Genomic DNA, 18,880 nt, shown 5'->3' with positions numbered 1-18,880 from the left:
CAGTACAGCACAAGGAATGGTGTGTAACTCTAGAATCAGAAAAATACTAATCAGTACAATAATAAGATTGAATTATACACTCATTAGGGAGATGAAGTCAAAAGTTTTAAAAGCCTTGTCATGACTTTTTCTTTTTGTTGGATTTTCCCCCTTTGGGTTTGTCATGCCTAATGGCTTCATTCTGCTGGGTTTCCTGGGGTTGTGATCCTCTTTGTCTTTTCCTAGGGTATTGTCTAAAATTTTTTGGAGTGCCGATTTGGTATTCATGAAGTTCCTAAGGTGCTCTTTATCATGAAAGTATCTTATTTCTCCATCAATTTTGAAAGATAGTTTTGCAGGGTACATCAATCTGGGTTGGAGGCTGTTTTCCTTTAGGGCTTGAAATACATCACTCCAAGCTCTTCTTGCCTTGAGGGTTTGCATTGAGAAGTCTGCTGTGATTCTGATGGGCTTTCCTTTGTATGTGATTTGTTTCTTTTCTCTCACTGCTTGTAGAATTTTATTCTTCTGTGGGATTTCTGGAATCCTAACTATTATATGCTTATGTGTAGATTTTTTTTGATTAAGGCTAGCTGGAGTCCTATATGCCTCACTTATCTGTATGTCAAGTTCTTTTCCCCTCCTTGGGAAGTTTTCTGCCATCACTTCTGTGAACAGATTTTTTATGTCATCTGCACTCTCTCCTCTTTCTTCATTGACTCCAATCAGTCTTATGTTATTCTTCTTTGCATCATCTAGCAGCTGCTGGATTGAGTTCTTGTATTCCCTTACAATTTTAAAGCAATTTTTTTTTTCCTCCTCACTAATTGCAATCTTATCTTCTATATCTGAAATTCTATCCTCACCTTGGTTCATTCTGCTGTGCAGACTTTCGATGGAGTTTTTAATCTCTTGGAAATCTGTTGTTATCTGTTTTATGGATTCCATTTGTTTCCTATGTTGGGATTCCATCATATTCCTCAGATCCTCTATTTTTTTAATCTGTGTCCTCTCTAGATTTATTAATCATGTCTTGCACCATGAGCAAATCTTTGCTGTTATCTGAGTAATTATTTCTGATTTCATTTTTTCCAGATCCTCTTTTGTTGCCAGTTCAGAGAGTCCAGGTGGTTGAGTATCAGTGTTCCATCTCGTTTCCCTTTGGGGTTGCTGTAGGTGATCCAGAAGTCTGTTTTTGAGGCTTGTTTATGTGTCTTCTCATTTCCACAGCGTGGGGGGGAGTGCTTCTGACACCCACGCAGCTCACCTTCTCTGCCCTAGGAGCTTGGGATGGCAGTGGGGGAGCTTCCTTCTGGGTGCTGGGACCGGCTCAGTGTCTCTGCCCTAGGAGCCTGGGATGGAGGCGGGGAGCTTCCTTCCGGGTGCTGGGACCAGCTGAGCTTCACTGCCCTAGGAGCCTGGGATGGAGGCAGGGAGCTTCATTCCGGGTGCTGGGACCAGCTGAGCTTCACTGCCCTAGGAGCCTGGGATGGAAGCGGGGAGCTTCCTTCTGGGTGCTGGGACCGGCTGAGCTTCACTGCCCTAGGAGCCTGGGATGGAGGCGGGGAGCTTCCTTCTGGGTGCTGGGACCAGCTGAGCTTCTCTGCCCTAGGACCCAGGGATGGAGGAGGGAGCTTCCTTCCACTCTGCTTATACTATTAATACATGGCTTACCATTTTTTACTTTTATAGATAATGCAAAATAGCTATTTTTTTTTTGGTACCAGGGATTGAACTCAGGTCCTTAGCTTGCAAGGCAGGCAGTGGAACCATTGAGCTAAATCCCCGGCCCTAAACTAGCTATTTTTTCTTCTACAGAACTATTAAGATAAAATTCCTAGAAGAAGAATTGCTCAGCAGGAGCAATATTTTTTCTACATCGGCCTAATCTTCACATAGTATTGATTTCTTCACTGTAAGCTTAAGTAGCAAAATATGAAGATTCTACTAGCTCTAATCTTCTCAAATTAGTACTGAAAAGAGGAGGAAAATAAGATTTGAAGAAGAGAAGTGAACTTACATGGTCTGGTTCCAGCTGGCAGTGTCGAGCCAAAGCATGAAGAAGCCTCTGAATGTAAGCTTTGAAGATGCCATGTATGACCTCATCATTAGTTTTGTACAAATGCTCCCCTAGTCGGTACCAAAAATTAAAGGAAATTTCTACTACCTGTCAGATTAAGAGAAAACATGGTTTATTTCAATAAGAAAGAAGGACTGAGAAGATAGTTTTATTATTACTAAGGCCATATAGGAAAGAAGACGCATTTTTATACGTAAGTAGAACCAGTTAAGAAGCCATTTTTTCTCTAGTAAGATTGATTATACTATACCCTCAAATATCTAATCATGTTAGTCCACAAACTCCAGTTAGGATGAATGGCTTTACATTTCCTATTTATTCCTGGGATAAGTTCCTCCAAAGTATACTGGATTCTGAATTTAGAGAAATTGATATAGAAACAGAAGTCTTTTTAAAAGTATTTTTCTCAAATTCTACAATCATTTCATTATATACTTGAGAGGCCGGGGATTTAGCTCAGTGGTTTCGCCACCTGCTGCACAAGCGCCAAGGACCCGAGTTCAATCCCCAGTAACAAAAAAAAAAAAAAAAGATGTTTCATTATATACTTGAGATCAGAATACTTCTTACTAGGCAAGCTCTCTATAAATCTGTGAATATAACTTAATGAGCCTCATGTCATTTTTATTTGCCTGCTTCCTTGAGTAGAAGACAAAGGGAGGAAAAAGTCTGTGATTTTATAGCCAATCTTCCATATGACATTATTTAAAAAAGCAATCTTTGGCCGGGGATTTAGCTCAGTGCTTTTGCCGCCTGCTGCGCAAGCGCAAGGACCCGAGTTCAATTCCCTAGTACCAAAAAAAAAAAATCAATCATTACTACATAGTACTACACTTCTAAAAATGTTTTGAGTTTCAATCAAACCTACATATTTTCATGACATTATGTAAAATAAACACTGTCTTTCATGTGATAACAGTAAAAGGGTTGAGAATCACAGAACTATGTGTCTAAGAGGAAGCAGAGTAAGAGGACCCTATAGTTCCCTTCCTATCAAGGAGTTAAGACAGATACTCAAAACAATGTCCAACTCAGAGGCACTACTCTCTCAACTGTACTGTAAAAATAAGGTAAACACTTCTCAAATAAATGAAGAAAAATTTAAAAATCTATTAACTAAAAAAAAAATCTATTAACTTAAAAGGGCAGGTATCTTAAAGATTTTTAAATAAAGAAAATTCTTCATTTTTTTCAATCCCTTTCTCATTTACATCCCTCATTTGGAGAGAAAAATGAGGTGCAAAGGCTTGTAAAGGCACAGTTAGGATTTGGTGTGTGCTACGTTTAAACCTTGAATAATTCCCAAAAGACCCACATTTTGAAGGCTGTAGCCAGCCTGTGCTGGTATTAGGAGGTAGCAGAACCTTTAGGAGGTGGAGCTTAGTGGAAGCTAGGTCACTGGAACAGAACCTAAGAGCAGATACTGGGACCCTAGTCCCCCCTCCTATTCCTCTTCCTCTCTTATACCTCGCTGGGCTTCCTCTTTCATGTACTCCTCACCTCTATGATTTATTGCCTTGCCACAGGCCCAAAAGCAATGAAGCTGGAGAACCATGCATTGAAACCTGTGATTATGAACCAAATAAACGATTTCCCTTTTTAGTTATCTCAGCTATTGTGTAACAGCATTGGATTGCTAACAAATACAGTGCAATTTTTAGCTGCTAAGCTCTAGAGAACAGTTAGCAAAGGGGCTCAGCAGAAAGGCTTTCTTTCTAATAGACTCTTTGAGGTGCTTACAAGTCAACCCAGCTAACCAAGTAAAAATATAGAAAATTCCAATAAAGACATAATTCCTGTATTACACTAGTTGCAAACAAGACTAATTTCTTGAGAATACAAGTAGGGCATGAAGAAATGAAATACAGATGACATGAAACACACAACTTAAGAGAACTGATGGCCTTAGCACAGTATTGACACTACCTCATACTGAGGATGCCCTGCACAGATCAGAAGCAATTCCAGAGTTCGCAGATCTCCAAGACCTTGGCCTGGAGTACAAACAATTTTTTCAAGAAAAGTTTCACATAGTTCAGTGAAAATACGGCAGTAATTCAGAACTCTGTAGAAGAAAAGGAACAAGAGGAGCAGTCAGAAATCTGGATATCATATATAAATACTCACAAACAGCATGAATCAAATGCTATATCTACTATATCTACTATGCTATATCATGGTATCCACAGCAGATACCTTTACATAGAACATCTACTTCTACATAGATAAGCAAGTGACTGGTAAGTCAATTCAAATTCTCCATTATTAAAAGAGTTGAATACAAATTCCTATAAAAAAAAAAAACAACAAATTCCTATCAAATTACAACTGGTGTTTTAAAGTTTATCCCAAATTCATACATTGTTTCCTCTGTAAGTGCAAACAATTAATACTTTCCATAATTGGTAATTCACCAACCTCTTCTGCATCCAATTTCCCACTCTAGGTTTCGGTGAGAATAATAGAGTATCTTTAGGATGCACTGTTTTTTTGGGTTGTTTTTGGTACCGGGGATTGAACTCGGGTCCTTGCGGTTGCAAGGCAGGCGGCAGAACCACTGAGCTAAATCCCCAGCCCTGGATGCACTGTTCTTATATTTAAACAGAATCACTGAGAACCACAAATGAGAGCTATACAATAAAGTGATTTAACAGCCTAGGCATGTAGCTAAATGACAGAGTGCTTATTTGTCCGGTATGTATGAGGCCCTGGATTCAATACCCAGCACTGCAAAAAATGAAAAATCTTAAAAGTAACTTAAAAGAATACAAGACCATAGATAAACTCAGAGGTCCAGCCTTAGTCACTCACTTGTCTAAATCTTCACGTGCCACGGCCATATGATAAGCAGTCTCCAATGTCAAGACTCCCTGAAAAAGTTGCATGGCTAATGGCAAATTAGTCTCCACATTCTCTATGGCATAGAGAGCTGAGCACACACAGTCTGAAGCAGCTTCATGTAGGTTGGATGAGGTCTTATCCTGTTGCTGAAGGGAGCAAACACAGGGAGGCAAGAAGTATGATCATTTTAATCCAACAGAAGGAAAACAATTCTAGCCTTTTCTAAACATAAAATTTAAACATGTAACAGCCTGGAAGTCATGGCTTTCCATACACACATCCATCAATCTTCCCAATGCTACTTCTATTTTCCTGCATGCCAAACAAATCAGCCTTTTTGAACCTCAATCACAGTCATGTGATTTCTAATCTCCAATGTTTTTCTTCATACCAGCCCCTTCAAACAGAGTGCCTGTTTGTTCTCCGCCCTGTTTTTGTCTGTGGAAATATTTTCCATCTTCTTTCTGATATGCAAGTACTGCCTAAAATGAAAGGGCTCAACAGCTACCAAAGGCCCACACCTAAAGACATCACTGTGAAATGTCAGAATATTAAAGTTAAACAGAAGTTCTTAAAGTTTCTGAGGAAGAGAGGAGGGGGTAATTTAGAAGCAAAAATCAAACAGTTCTCATTAACAATGACATAGACTTGTGAACGACAGCAAGGCCTTAAAAAATATTGAAGGGAAAAAAATTTAAAATAAAAACTTTGAAGGAAAATAATACTGAATCTAGAACTCTGTATCTAGCCAAACCATTACTCAAAAATTGAAAAAAAAAAATTTTTTTTCTTGGTTTGAGACAGGGTCTCTCTATGTAGTTCAAGCTGGCTTTGAACTCATTACAGAGCACAGGCTGGCCTCCAACTTGGACCAATCCTCCTGCCTCAGACTCCTGAGTACTGGGATTAAGGCATGTGCCATCACACCTGGCACATTAAATTATTTTTAAGGCTGAGTGGTGGCTCAAATATATAATTTATATTACTGTATTTTTAAAATTAGGTTAAAAAAAGGTAAATGTTCAAATTTATTCTTTTTATAGAGCAAATTATTTGAAGTTTTAAAAAATAATATAGAGAAAATAAGTTATACAAGAAAGTTGTGACTAAAACATAAAACAAACTAAAATATGGCATGATTTTCAACCAAAGGATGTAAAAAACAAATATTTTATTTTGACTCTGGAAACACTCTTATTATAAGTGGTAGTGGGGTCTTGACATGGGATCAGCAGAGTAGATAGGATAATACTGGCACACTACTTAGCATCTTCCTTATTCAACTTCCAATTCCCAGAAGTCACTAATGTTAAATGTGAAGTGTATTCTAGGGTTTCCTCCATTCATGTGTAAATAGGATTTATGGAAACTAAAGCAGGATTTTTTTTTGGTACCAGGGATTGAACTCGGGTCCTTGCGCTTGCGCAGCAGGCGGCGAAACCACTGAGCTAAATTCCCAGCCCATAAAGCAGGATTTGACTCTACTCATAATGACTACTCTTTATACAATCTGGTGAGATAAGAATAAAAATTGCCATTACTGAGGTAGGTAGGGTATAGGGACAAAGGTAATGCCTAGCAAAACAATCATAAGCATACTAAGTTTTCTGAGTTCTTGAAGCTGCTGAATTGCTTCTGATGCAAGAATGACAGCAAAAGTAAACTAACAAGAGCCACAAGCAAGCCAATACTTGGGCGGTTAAGACAGGAAGATCTTCTTGAGCTCAAGAGTTTGAGACTAGTCTGGGCAAAACTGAGAACCTTGTCTCAAAAAACAAGAAAAAAACAATGAAATGCCAAATGCATCCTTGAAGAATGTGCTTTCCTTTTCTTGTTTTGTTTTTGTTTTTTGCTTTTGGTACCGGGGATCGAACTCGGGACCTTGTGCTTTTGAGGCAGGCGCCGGAACCAATGAGCTAAATCCCCGGCCCTGCTTTCCTTTTCTTTAACTCACAATATTATCAACTCAGTATCATGCTACTATCTTCTAAAAAGTAGTATATCAACATATATCCAGTATATACAAAACTTCCATATTAATACATTTTCACTGAATGAAACCCTTTAAGAAAAAGAGAGGAAGTTGGGCCAGGGATTTAGCTCAGTGGCTCCGGCACCTGGCTCACAAGAGCAAGGTCCTAAGTTCGATCCCCGGTACTGAAAAAAAAAGAAAAAGAGGGCTGGGGATTTAGCTCAGTGGTTTAGGCACCTGCCTTGCAAGTGCAAGGTCCCAAATTTGATCCCCGGTACCAAAAAAGAAAAAGAAAAAAAAAGAAAAAGAGAGGAAGTAATTTACATCTTAATATCAATGCTTGAGATAATACAATGTTTCTCATTCTAAAATACAGTTTTATTCTCAGTATTCATTGACTCCTACCTATTAAGACAGGAATGCAAAACTAGGCTCTACTATCAAAGTATAGAGAAGAAATGTTCAAGTATATAACAAGGTATTACCACTCTACTAATCTCAAAAACCCAAAATCCATTTACACATATACTGATGTATGTGTGTATGTTTGCTTATTTTTTGAGACAGAGTCTCGTGTAATTCAGGCTGGACTTGAACTCACTATGTAGTCTAGGCTGGCCACAAGCTCACAGCTATCCTCCTGCCTCAGCCTCTCCAGTGCTGCTGGGATTACAGGGGTGAGCCACCACACACAGGTATTCTGATATTTAACTAAACTATTCCAAACTACAAAGATAATTTTCTGATCTATAATTGTCTCTAGATGCACTGATGATTTTTAAAATTCTATCTTTTATTTTCTAAATTTCTGAGGTACAGGTAATTATGTCATGGTAATGTCAAAGACACAATGACCACTATTACGACTTTTATAAAAGGAAAAAGAGATCAATGGTTTTACTGTTACTTGAATTTTAATATGGAAATTATTTATCTGAATAGAACACAGCTCTTATTCTATTCTCCCTTACATTCTGAGAATTAAAACTAATACTATTTCAAGCTGGGTGTGGTGGCACACACCTGAAATCCCAGGACTTTGGATGCTGAGGCAGAAGGATCATCATGAGTTCAAGGCCACCCTGGGCTACACAGTGAGTTCAAGACTAGCCTGAACTACATAGTGAGACCCTGTCTCAAAATAAACAAACAAACAAAACAAAACAAAACTAATACCATTTGGTACTTAATAGCAAGGAAAAGACCTTGCTTCTTCTTACAATTCACTTTCCAGGCTCTATCCAGAAATATGAAAACACACAACCCAGAAGGCTAATTACTAAAAGTGGTTACAGCAGGAATACTTTGATAAGCAAAACCATTACTTACCAAAACCTCAAAAAGGAGTGCTAGCAACTTATTATTAGCCATGAAGTTACTATCCAAAACACCTAAGTTAAACCAACTTCCCAAACAGCGAAAGACCTTCATAAGCATTTTCTCATCTGTTCCCGCCTTTTCTACACAGGTCATCTGAATAGAAAGAAAAAAATTAAAACAATGTCAATCACCTTACAAGTATAATAATGAGGACAACAATAATCACAGCTAAAATTGACAGTGCTTTGTACATGACATCATTCTAAACATCATTAATCCATTTATTCCCCAATAAAATTCTATAGGTAGGTACAATACTACTATCTCTTCTTTCTCAACAGGGAAAGTGAGACAGAGAGGTAATAAACACGTTTCAGAAACTCTCTTTCACAAATAACTTACTAGGCTAGTTAGTTCCCACTTTTCCATTATCAATACAATTGTTTTAAAAGTAAAATTTATTCACCTATGTACCTGGTTTTCATAGAGTAAAAATAAACATCACTGTATTCTCCCACATAAAAAGCTTCAGTATCTGAATACTCTACAAACTGTGAGCCAAATCAACCTTTCCTCCTTTAACTTTGAGTGTCAAGGTATTTTGTCTCAGCAATCAGACAGGTAACTAAGACAAGGGGTAGCAGGGAAAGGGTGGAATACCATCAAACCAGATCTAAAGGCTGGTGCTTGTAATTCTAGGTAGCCCTATGTTTGCATTATCAGGCAAGAATGACACATGATTCTTAATTAGTTTGAATTATATTTAACTGGATTGAAATAAAAGAGAAAAGAAATGATTCAAATAAGTTTATATCAAGCACAGTATAAAGAATACATTTTTGGTTAAAAAAAATACATTTTTGGTATTCATGTTTATATTGCTAATATAAGCAATACAGGAAAATCCTCCAGATTGAAAACTTCCTCTAGATTCAAGGTGACTGTTTCATTACTGTCCTCCAAGGATTTTCAGGCTGCTTACAAAGATGAAGTGAGGGGTTAATATGTGACTGCATCATTCTCACAGGACACAATATTGAAGATACTAAGGTCTGGAAAACTACCAATTTTTTTTTTTAAATCAACCCCTCTTTTTCTTCTTGTTTCTTTTTATTATGTATGTATGGTACTGAAGGTTCAATCCAGGGCCTTTGCATTAAACTACATACCCAGGGACCCCCCCACCCTCACTCCCGCTTGCCTTTTTGAGACAAGGTCTTGCTAAGCCACTAAATTGTCCAGTCTGGGCTCAAACTTCTGATCTTCCTGTTTCAGCCTCCTAGAGTGCTGGGATTACAGGTGTGGGCCATCACACCTGGCAAACTAAGCTTTTCTTCTAAGAAGTCAGAAAAAATGGAAAAAGAAAGTAAGTATAAGTAATATGAACATACTTGGTTCTTTTACTTTTTTTCTCTTCCTGGCCATTACATTTTAGAAGGGGAAAGGAACACATAAATAACAAATATGCTGACCATTCATTATAACTAACATTTACTGAGCCCTCAAGTATGTGTCAGACACTGTTTTAAAAGCTTTACATGTATTAATTAAACTTAATCCCCACAAAATGGAACAGATACCGAGGAAACTGAGACAGAGAGGGTAAGTAACTCGCCCAATATGGCAGAGCTAATAAAGAGCACAGCCAGGACTCAAAATTAGAAGTAAGGCTTCAAAGTCTATGATCTTGGGATTTAGCTCACTGGTTCCGCTGCCTGCCTCCTAAGTGCAAGGACCCAAGTTTGATCCCCATTACCAAAAAAAAAAAAAAAAAAAAACCCAAAAAACAAAGTCTATGATCTTAGCTACAATACTACAGCTACCTCTGAAATTTCACATCTGCTTGTATATACAGAACAAATACATTACTAGTATCAGGACTTCCTATACTAAAAAAAAAACCTAAAAGCTGGCAGCAGTGGTGCATGCCTACAATCTCAATTGCATTCAAGACAGCCTAGGCAACTCAGTAAGATCCTGCTTTAAAAGCAAATACAAACTGGGCATGGTGACATGTGCCTATAATCCCAGCACTCAGGCTTAGGAGGATCACAAGGTCAGCCTGAACTGCATGAGACCCTGTCTGAAAAACAACAACAAGAGATATGTGCCAAACATTGGCGCACTCAAACTTTATCCAACATAAAGAAACTGGTAGATCCCAATAATTAAAGTGGATGACTTACTTTCAGAAATGAACAGGTCATCCAGACCACCCCCCCAATCAACAAAGAAGGATCAAATTAAATACACTATTGATCAAATGGACTTAACAGACATCTATGGAGTATTGCACCCAAAAACAGCACATTCTTTCCAGCAGCTCACAGAACTTTCTCCAAAACAAATCATATCTTAGGTGACAAAGCTATCTTTAAAAACACAAAAAAGTATATATATAATAATTTTATGCATCCTACAAGATTACAATAGAATAAAACTAGAAATCAACAAGTGAAACCATAGAAATTAAACAAACACACTTCTGGTGACTGTTACTGAAGAAACCAGGGAGGGAATTTAAAATTCCTATAATCAAATGATAATGGAAATACAACAGCAGAATCTGTGAGATACAGTGAAGGCAGTTCTAAGAGGGAGGTTTATAGCTATAAGTGCCTATATTAAAAAAGGCTGAGAGGCCTAAAATAATGATGTATCCCATGATCTTAGAAAAAGAACCAACCAATAGAAGCCAAGAAATAATAAAGATCAGAGCTGAAATTAATGAAGTCTACAAGAACGATACAAAAGATCAATGAAACAAGAGTAGTTCTTTGAAAAGATAAAAAAGATGGATAAAACCTTAGCCAAACTGACCAAAAGAATAAGACCTATATTAAAAAATTAGAGACAAAAAGGCAATATTGTAACAGATACCATAGAAATCCAGAGGATTAATAGGAACTATTTTGAAAACATATATTCTAATAAATTAGAAAATCTAGAAAAAATGGATAAATATCTGACACACATGACTAAAACTGCACTAAGAGGATATAAAAAACCTAAATGGATCAATAACGAACAATGAGACTGACAAAGAAATGTCCAGGGGCAGATGGATTTACCACAGAATTTTACCAGGCCTTTAAAGAAAAACTAACACCAATGTTCCTCAAACTATCCCATGAAATAGGATGGGAATGAACACTTTCATATTTATTCCATGAAGCCAGTAACAATCTGATACCAAAACTGGACAATGACTCAATAAAAAAAAGAAAACTATGGACCAATATCCTAGATGAGTATAGATACTAAACTCAATTAGATTTTTGCAAACAGAATTCAACAATACATTAAAAAGATCATACATCATGATCAAGTTCATTTCATCCCAGGAACACAAGGATGCCTCAACATATGTAAATCATCCAGGGATGTAGCTCAGTGGCGCCACGCCTGCCTGGCAAGCACAAGGTCCCGGGTTCGATCCCCAGTACCAAAAAATCTCAAAAAACAAAAAAAATATGTAAATTAACAAGTGTAATACACCACATAAATAGAATCAGGATAAAAATCACATGGTCATCTCAAGAGATGCAGAAAAGTCCTTTAACAAAATTCAATACCCATCATGCCAAAAACCCTGAAGAAACTACGTACAGGAGGGAGATATCTACATGTATAAGACTGAATTTGCCAGGTGTGGTAGCAAGCCTGTAATCCTAGCCCTCAGGAGGCTGAGGCAGGAGGATCTCCTCGAGTTCAAGGCCAGCCTAGGCTACATAGTGAGTCCAAGGCTGGCCTGAACTATATAGTGAGACCTTGTTACAAAAAAAAAAAAAAAAGAAAGAAGAAAAGAAAAAAACTAGAAACTAGATCCTTATCTCTTAAACTATATAAAAATCAATTCAAAATAGATCAAAAACCTAGGTATAAGATCTAAAACTTTGGAAACTCCTAGAAAAATACACATGGGAAACAATTACAGCCACAAGCACAGACAAAGACTTCCTGGATAGGTCTCTAATACCACAGGAGAATCAACAAATGGGATTACATTAAATTAAAAAGCTTCTGTGCAGCAAAGAATCAACAGATCAGTAGTCAAGAGACACCCCACAGAAAATCTTTCTAGCTACTCTTCCCACAGGTGATTAATATCTAGAACAAAGAACTCAGAAAATACTAAAACACAATCACACACACACACACAAATCACCCCCCCAAACAACCAACAAAATAGTCCAATAACTAAACAGACAAACTGGACATATTTTTCAAAAGAACTACAAATACCCAATAAGTATATGAAAAAATCTTTTGCCATCAAAGAAATGCAGGTCAAAACTATACTGAGATTCAAGCTGGCCACGGTGGCGCACACCTAAAATCCCAGCACTCAGGAGGTTGAAGCAAAAGGATTACTGTAGGTTCAAGGCCAGCCTGGACTACACAGTGAGACCTTGTCTCAAAAAATCCAAAAATGCATATAAGGAGTGGAGGGGGGTTCAGAGGGGGAAAGGGAAAAAAAGAAGAGGCAGGATATATTATGTACATGTGCAAATTCTCTATGATGAGTGTTACATTGTGTACATCTAAAATGTACCCAATAAATGTTTTGCTAAAAAAAAAAACCCCAAAAACAACAATACAAAAGAAAAACTACACTGAGATTCCATCTCACTCCAGTCAGAATGGCTATCATCAAGTATACAAAAAACTTAACCAGGGCCGGAGATTTAGCTCAGTGGTTTTGCCACCTGCTGAGCAAGCACAAGGACCAGAGTTCGATCCCCAGTACCAAAAAACTTGGCCAGGTATGATGGCCCATGCCTGTAATCCCAGCACTTGGGAAGCGGAGGCAGAAGGATTGCTGCCAGTTGGAGGCCATCCTGGGCACCTAATAAGTTTAAGGCCAGCCTTAACCACAAAGTGACACCCTGTCTAAAACAAACACCCCAATAAATGCTGGTGAGGATGTGGGGAAAAAGGAATCTTCTACACTGTTACTAGGAATATAAAGTAGTACAGCCAGTACAGGAGTTAGTATGGGAGTCAGTATGAAAGTTCTTCAAAAAACTAAAAGTAGAACTACCATTTGCTCCAGCTATACCACTCCCTGGTGTAGTCTCCAAAGAATTAAAGTCAGCATACTACAGAGATAATTGCACACCCATGTTTATTGTAGCACAATTCACAGTAGCTATGGAAACAGCCTAGGTGTCCATCAATAGATGAACGGATAAAGAAAATGTGTTGTACATACACAATGGAATATCCAGTCATAAAGAACAGAATTATGTCATTTGCAGGAAAACGGATCAAACTAGAGACCATCCTATTATATAAAATAGCCAGATCCTGAAAGTCAAATGTCACACATTTTCTCCTATATGAAAAAACTAGGAAAAGGTGTTTGTTAGGGGGGAGGGGTTTGAGATGAAAGTAGATGGGAGCCAGGAATGGTGATGCATACCTGTAATCCCAGCACTGAGGAGGCTGAGGCAGAATGATCGCTGCAAGTTCAAGGCCACCCTGGATTACACAGTGAACTTGAGGTCAGCCTGAACTACATAGTAAGACCCCTGTCTCAAAAAACCAAAACAACAAAAAAGTAGAAGGCAGACCTATTAAAGAGGAGGATGGGGGGGCCGGGGATTTAGCTCAATGGTTCTGCCGCCTACCAAAAAAAAAAGAGGAGGAGAATGGGGATTAGGGGAGAAGGAAAAGGAATGAAGGGAGAGGGAATGACCAACGTATATCACATGCATGTACAAATATGCCAAAATAAAATCCACTACTCTGTATAATATGCAGAGAGAGAGAGAGGGAGAAAGCAAGCTAGCTAGCTAAGTAGGTGGCTAGGATATATCTCAGTAGTAAAGTACTTGCCTTGTATGTGGAAACACCCTAGGTTCAATCCCCAGGACCACAAAAGAGAGAAAAGGTCACAAATATAGTTCAATAACTCTTGGTTACCCCTCAGATTAAGTAGTTCTAGTCAGTTGTTATTTACCATAAAACTTTCTGAAGCCTTTTTTTCCCCATGGTACTCAGAGACAAAATATTCAGATGTCAGTGGTTTCCTGGAATCTATAAAAGCATTTTTAGAAAGAGCTATGACACTATTTCAGTAAACTAATGAATGTACCTGAGAAGAATGCCAATAGTAGGCTATTTTTTTAAATTTTATTTTATAGTAGGCCGGGGATCAAACTCTGGACCTTCCACTTTCGAGGCATGCGGCAGCACCCTGAGCTAAATCCCTAGCCCAAGGCTCTTATTTTAATAAGGAAGGTTCAAAGCTGACGGTAGCAAAAGAATACAGAGTAACTCAGTTCCCTTACCATGAATTAGAGTCACTGAGAGTTTTCTTTTTAGCACTGACAATCTCTTCCTTCTGAATCTTCTTAATCCCTTGATATAAACTCATAACAGAATTGTTTGGCCTTTATGCTTCTCGAATGACATTTCAGTTTTAATAAGACATGCTATTTACAAATGAAAGGACCTGCTTGTACATTCTGACTATTGACTCAATAAAAAAAACTCTACATCTAAAACAAGTTTCTTTTAAAAAAAGAAATTCTGCTAATTAAATAAAAAATACACACCATAAAGCTTCCAAAGAAAAGGTATCCTCAGTTCCATTTTGAGTAGTATATTATTAAAATTCTGTTTTTAAAGTACAGCCTCAAAGCTATAAAATAAATGCCACACAGAGTCCAGAGCTCACAAATAAAAATATGGCAGGAATAAATAAGAACTGAGATCCTAGATTAACAAAATACAGAATGGAGAGAGAAAAATAGTAGAGGCCAGGATCAGTTCCTCTATTAGACCAAGAAGAATAATAAAAGTTCAATGTCAAGCACTGTGATGCATTCTGGGAACCCAGGATCCTAAGGCAGGAAGATCTTTTGAGCCAGAAAAAGTTCAATACCATGTTTAAGAATGAAAATAACAAGCTTAGAGCCATTAACTTTTAGCTCAACTCAGTACACAGAATCAGACAGCTTCTATGACAGTCCTAAAAGTAGTTATAATTTTTTGCAGCTACAAGGCTAATATTGCTGAAATTCATATATCAAACTTAGTTGTATAGCCTGCTGAATTACAAGCAACGGTTGAATTTGGTCTCACCTAATTTCTCATATCTAAGTTAGGAAAGTGGTAAAGAATGTGATTCTGATACTTGAAATGGAGACATGTGGCCAGATTCAAATATAATTGATCAAAACTCCCAAATCATTCTGGGTCTCCCTGCCAGCAGAAATCACCTGCCCTCGTCTCTACCTTCCTCACCTTAAAAGCCCTCTGATAAGGCTCTACCTGAGACAGTGCCTTGAAAGAGGATACCCATTCTTTTCATGACCGTCACAAATATTCCCTGTTGCCACTAGACTCACAATTAGGGTTAAATCTCAGCATGTTGCAAGTACCTATAGAAAGAAACAACTTACAAAGAGAACTGCAAAACTTTGCTAATGTGTAACTAAAGAAACCTGGGGTAACGTGTGGGTGTGACAGTGTTAGAACAAGGATGAAATATAACACTAGGAGGAGCCAAACTCCTTGATATTAGTGTAATTCCAGAAAATTCTGGATTTAATGTGTATGGAGCTTCTGGGTAGTACCAATGGATAACTCAGTACAAACATCTAGGATTTTGAAGCAAATCTATGCCCTATTCTGTAGATAACAATTCTTCTGAGAAGCAGCCTCTGGCTTACTAATGGGCTTTGGTAAAGACTAAACATCTAACCATGAGACACCAGGTAGCAGTAAAGCCTAAGCCTCTTACTATGAACTGTTACCTGAAGGTTACCATCCAAAGATGAGGAGCAATAATCTGTCATCAAATGGAAATAGTATGAGATCGGGATCAGAAAGGTCTGGAAGGTAAAAGTTGCATGAGCAAGTGGCTCAGATTCCTAAGAAACCAGCTCTTTGCACATTGATTCTTGCCTCTTGATCCATGCCTATGACCAGATACCTGAAAAAGAAAACCACTCATGCCTGGTTTAAGGTGGATGGGCACAGTATACTCATACAGGAGGGTAGAAAGCAACAGCACTGGAGACCCACTCAGGATATAAGTGAGGATCAAAATATAGGGTGTATGCTTAATTTTAAAAATATTATTACAAAGATACACTGCCATTAATTTCCTGAAAATACTTCCTCTCACTTTGAACATACTTATTCCTTCATTCTTGCTACTTTCTGAAGCAATTCTGGGAGTTCTCTTTCCAAAGTATCTTTATGGGGTATAATCAGAAATATGGTCAATGTCACTGCTGTGTGCCGGCCAGCTCCCAAAAACATTAGTTGTATCTGGCACTGTAAAATTTCTGGGTCTTCCCCAAAGTCAAAATGACCATGAAACTGGGTGTGGTGTCGCACACCTGGAATTCCAGCATTTGGGAGGCTGAGGCAGGGAGATGGCCACACAATCAAGGCCAACCTAGTCTATGCTTACATAATGAGTTCAAGGCCAGCCTGTACAACAAAGCCAGAACCTATCTCAAAAAACAAAAAACAAAAAACATGGGGCGGGGATGTAGCTCCACGACACCATGCCTGCCTGGCAAATGCAAGGTCCTGAGTTTGATCCCCGGTAATGAAAAGAAAAAAAAAAAACAAAAAACCAATAATGATGGGATAACTGTGTTTGAAGCAGAGAGTATTCTGAAGGGGATTAATGGTGATGTATCTTTAACTGTAACTAATTATAACCTGTGGATTATTTATGTAAATGAGTAATGTAGTAGGTCTGTACCTTTCCTGCTAGTTAAGCCACTGTACAGAATTTAAATGCATTAGGACTCTGGCCAGTTACAAACTTATTGCCTCCCAACTCCAAGTTCACCCTATTAGACTGCTCTACGAAAACACATCTGGATTTTTTTCCTGTGTTAGTACAAAAGTTTTGCCAGTTGAGGACATTGGAGAAACACCACAGAAGGAAAAGTTTACTACTGGCTTTAATGTGCCCACTCCACAGCCTTTTGCAAAATGTGAAAATTTCTTTAGCACCAGACTCCTAGCTTCTCTGGGGCCTAGCTCTTTCAGTGCTCTGGCCAGCAACTTCCTCCAGTCTTACCAATGGTTTTATAGTAAAGTGTCTCTGGCTCCTGAAGAATGAAAAACTTTTCCAACACCAGACTCTTTTTTTTTTTTTTGGTACCGGGGATCAAACTCGGGACCTTGTGTTTGCGAGGCAGGTGGCGGAACCATTGAGCTAAATCCCCAGCCCAATACCAGACTCTTATAGTTCTCAATTTTTCCAGTGCACAATGCCCAGCACCTTCCCTGGTACCCACAGCTACACAGTTCTGTAGCAGAGTGCTTCTGGTGAGACATCAGAACTGTCTGAACTAAGATGGGGGCCTGGATTAGTGAACAGTGCTTGCCTAGAATGTACATGTCCATGGCACAGGGTGGGGGCCAGAGAAAGAATCCTGAACAGCTTTCATGGAAAGCAGCTTTCCAGAAAATTCAAGAGATAGACTTATAGCAACGTGGAGAACCAGTGACTTTGAAATAGATTAGGGTGTGGCAAAACTGGCTGGAGAACTATGCATGACCTGTTAATTCCAAAATCCTGAACACACCCACAAAGCCTTCCCAAAGCCTTGAACATGGTCTTTAATATTAGCCTGAAGCATGGAATCCTAGCACCACCTCTCAGAACTCCGATGCAGAAGTTCTCATGGGTTTCCTCAAGATTTGGACAGTATAAAAGAACACAGAGGCTAAGAAGAGCTTGCTAGTGCTTTCCTCAAGGTAGTCCGTCCTGCTTTCTTCAGGGTGTCCTTTTAATGCCTTTACTCCTTTTACTCAGCCCAAGCTAACTTTGCAGAGCCAGTTTCTCCTTCATTCTTCACTTTTACTTTTGCTTTTTGGTACTGGGGATCAAACTCAGGACCTTGTGCTTTCCAGGCAGGCAGAGGCACCACTGAGCCAAATCCCCGGCCCTACTTTTACTTTTTCAAATAAAAGTTGAACAACCCAGAACCTAGTAACATTTAATTGTCAAGACACTTTCGGAAGGAACTACCTGATAACATTTTGGCATAGCCAGGAGATTCTGCTAACAACTTCTCTGCAGCCTAATGAGTCATATGCCTTCTCCAAGAGAGTCAGGACTCCTCCTTCTCTGGAAGCTTTATCTCAGCCCTAGGGCCAATGGTTGTTCCTTGTATTTATTTTATTTCTATTTTCTTTAGAGTTCTCTTTATTTACCAGGCAATCCCTCATTACTGTAAATCTCCTGTTAGCAATTCTTTATATTAAAGCATGCCTACTGAAATCAATAAAAATCTGTTAAGCCCGTAATTTTTCAAAAAAGAATGATTTTTTAAAAAAGCCACTTCAAAGTAAATCCTTATTTTGTAAGTAGGAAATTCTCTTAGATTAAGATTTAGCCTGGTCATACTCTTAAGTGAAATAAATAGGACACACATGTGTAAATACCGAATAGTTCCTCTAGTGTGAGAAACTGAAAGTGTAAATAAGGATGAAAACGATTAAAATGAATAATTGATAATTTGAAATAGGAAAAGGTCCAAAGAGGCAGGGGTGAAGGGAGGGGAAGGGGAAAGGAAAGAAGAGAAAGGAAAAATTACGAGAAAAGAAAAAAAAATGGAAATGATGTCTATGTAAATAGGGAAGGGTGGAGGGGGTGAAGGGCACACAGGTAATGGGGAAAAAATAAGAATCAAGATACATCATGT

The 18,880-nt window shown here is 38.4% G+C and overlaps 1 protein-coding gene across 2 annotated transcripts in view; it reads right to left on the bottom strand.

Annotated features, from left to right (window-relative positions):
• The window catches only part of Tnpo3 (transportin 3), a 91,993-nt gene that overhangs the window by 40,863 nt on the left and 32,250 nt on the right, over positions 1–18,880 (bottom strand). For both annotated transcript variants that reach the window (XM_004856367.3, XM_004856368.3), the window contains 4 exons: positions 8,202–8,345; positions 4,871–5,046; positions 3,986–4,124; positions 2,000–2,146 (listed from right to left, as the gene is read on the bottom strand). In XM_004856367.3, coding sequence (XP_004856424.1) covers positions 2,000–2,146; positions 3,986–4,124; positions 4,871–5,046; positions 8,202–8,345 — 606 coding nt within the window. The remainder of the gene's footprint in view (positions 1–1,999; positions 2,147–3,985; positions 4,125–4,870; positions 5,047–8,201; positions 8,346–18,880) is intronic.

Source organism: Heterocephalus glaber, unplaced genomic scaffold, assembly GCF_053883595.1.
Source record: "Heterocephalus glaber isolate CG9 unplaced genomic scaffold, H.glaber_assembly_v1.0 deba00000546, whole genome shotgun sequence".
NCBI lineage: Eukaryota > Metazoa > Chordata > Mammalia > Rodentia > Bathyergidae > Heterocephalus > Heterocephalus glaber.
Note: the sequence above shows the minus strand (reverse complement) of the source record. Positions and strands in the feature narration are given on the sequence as shown.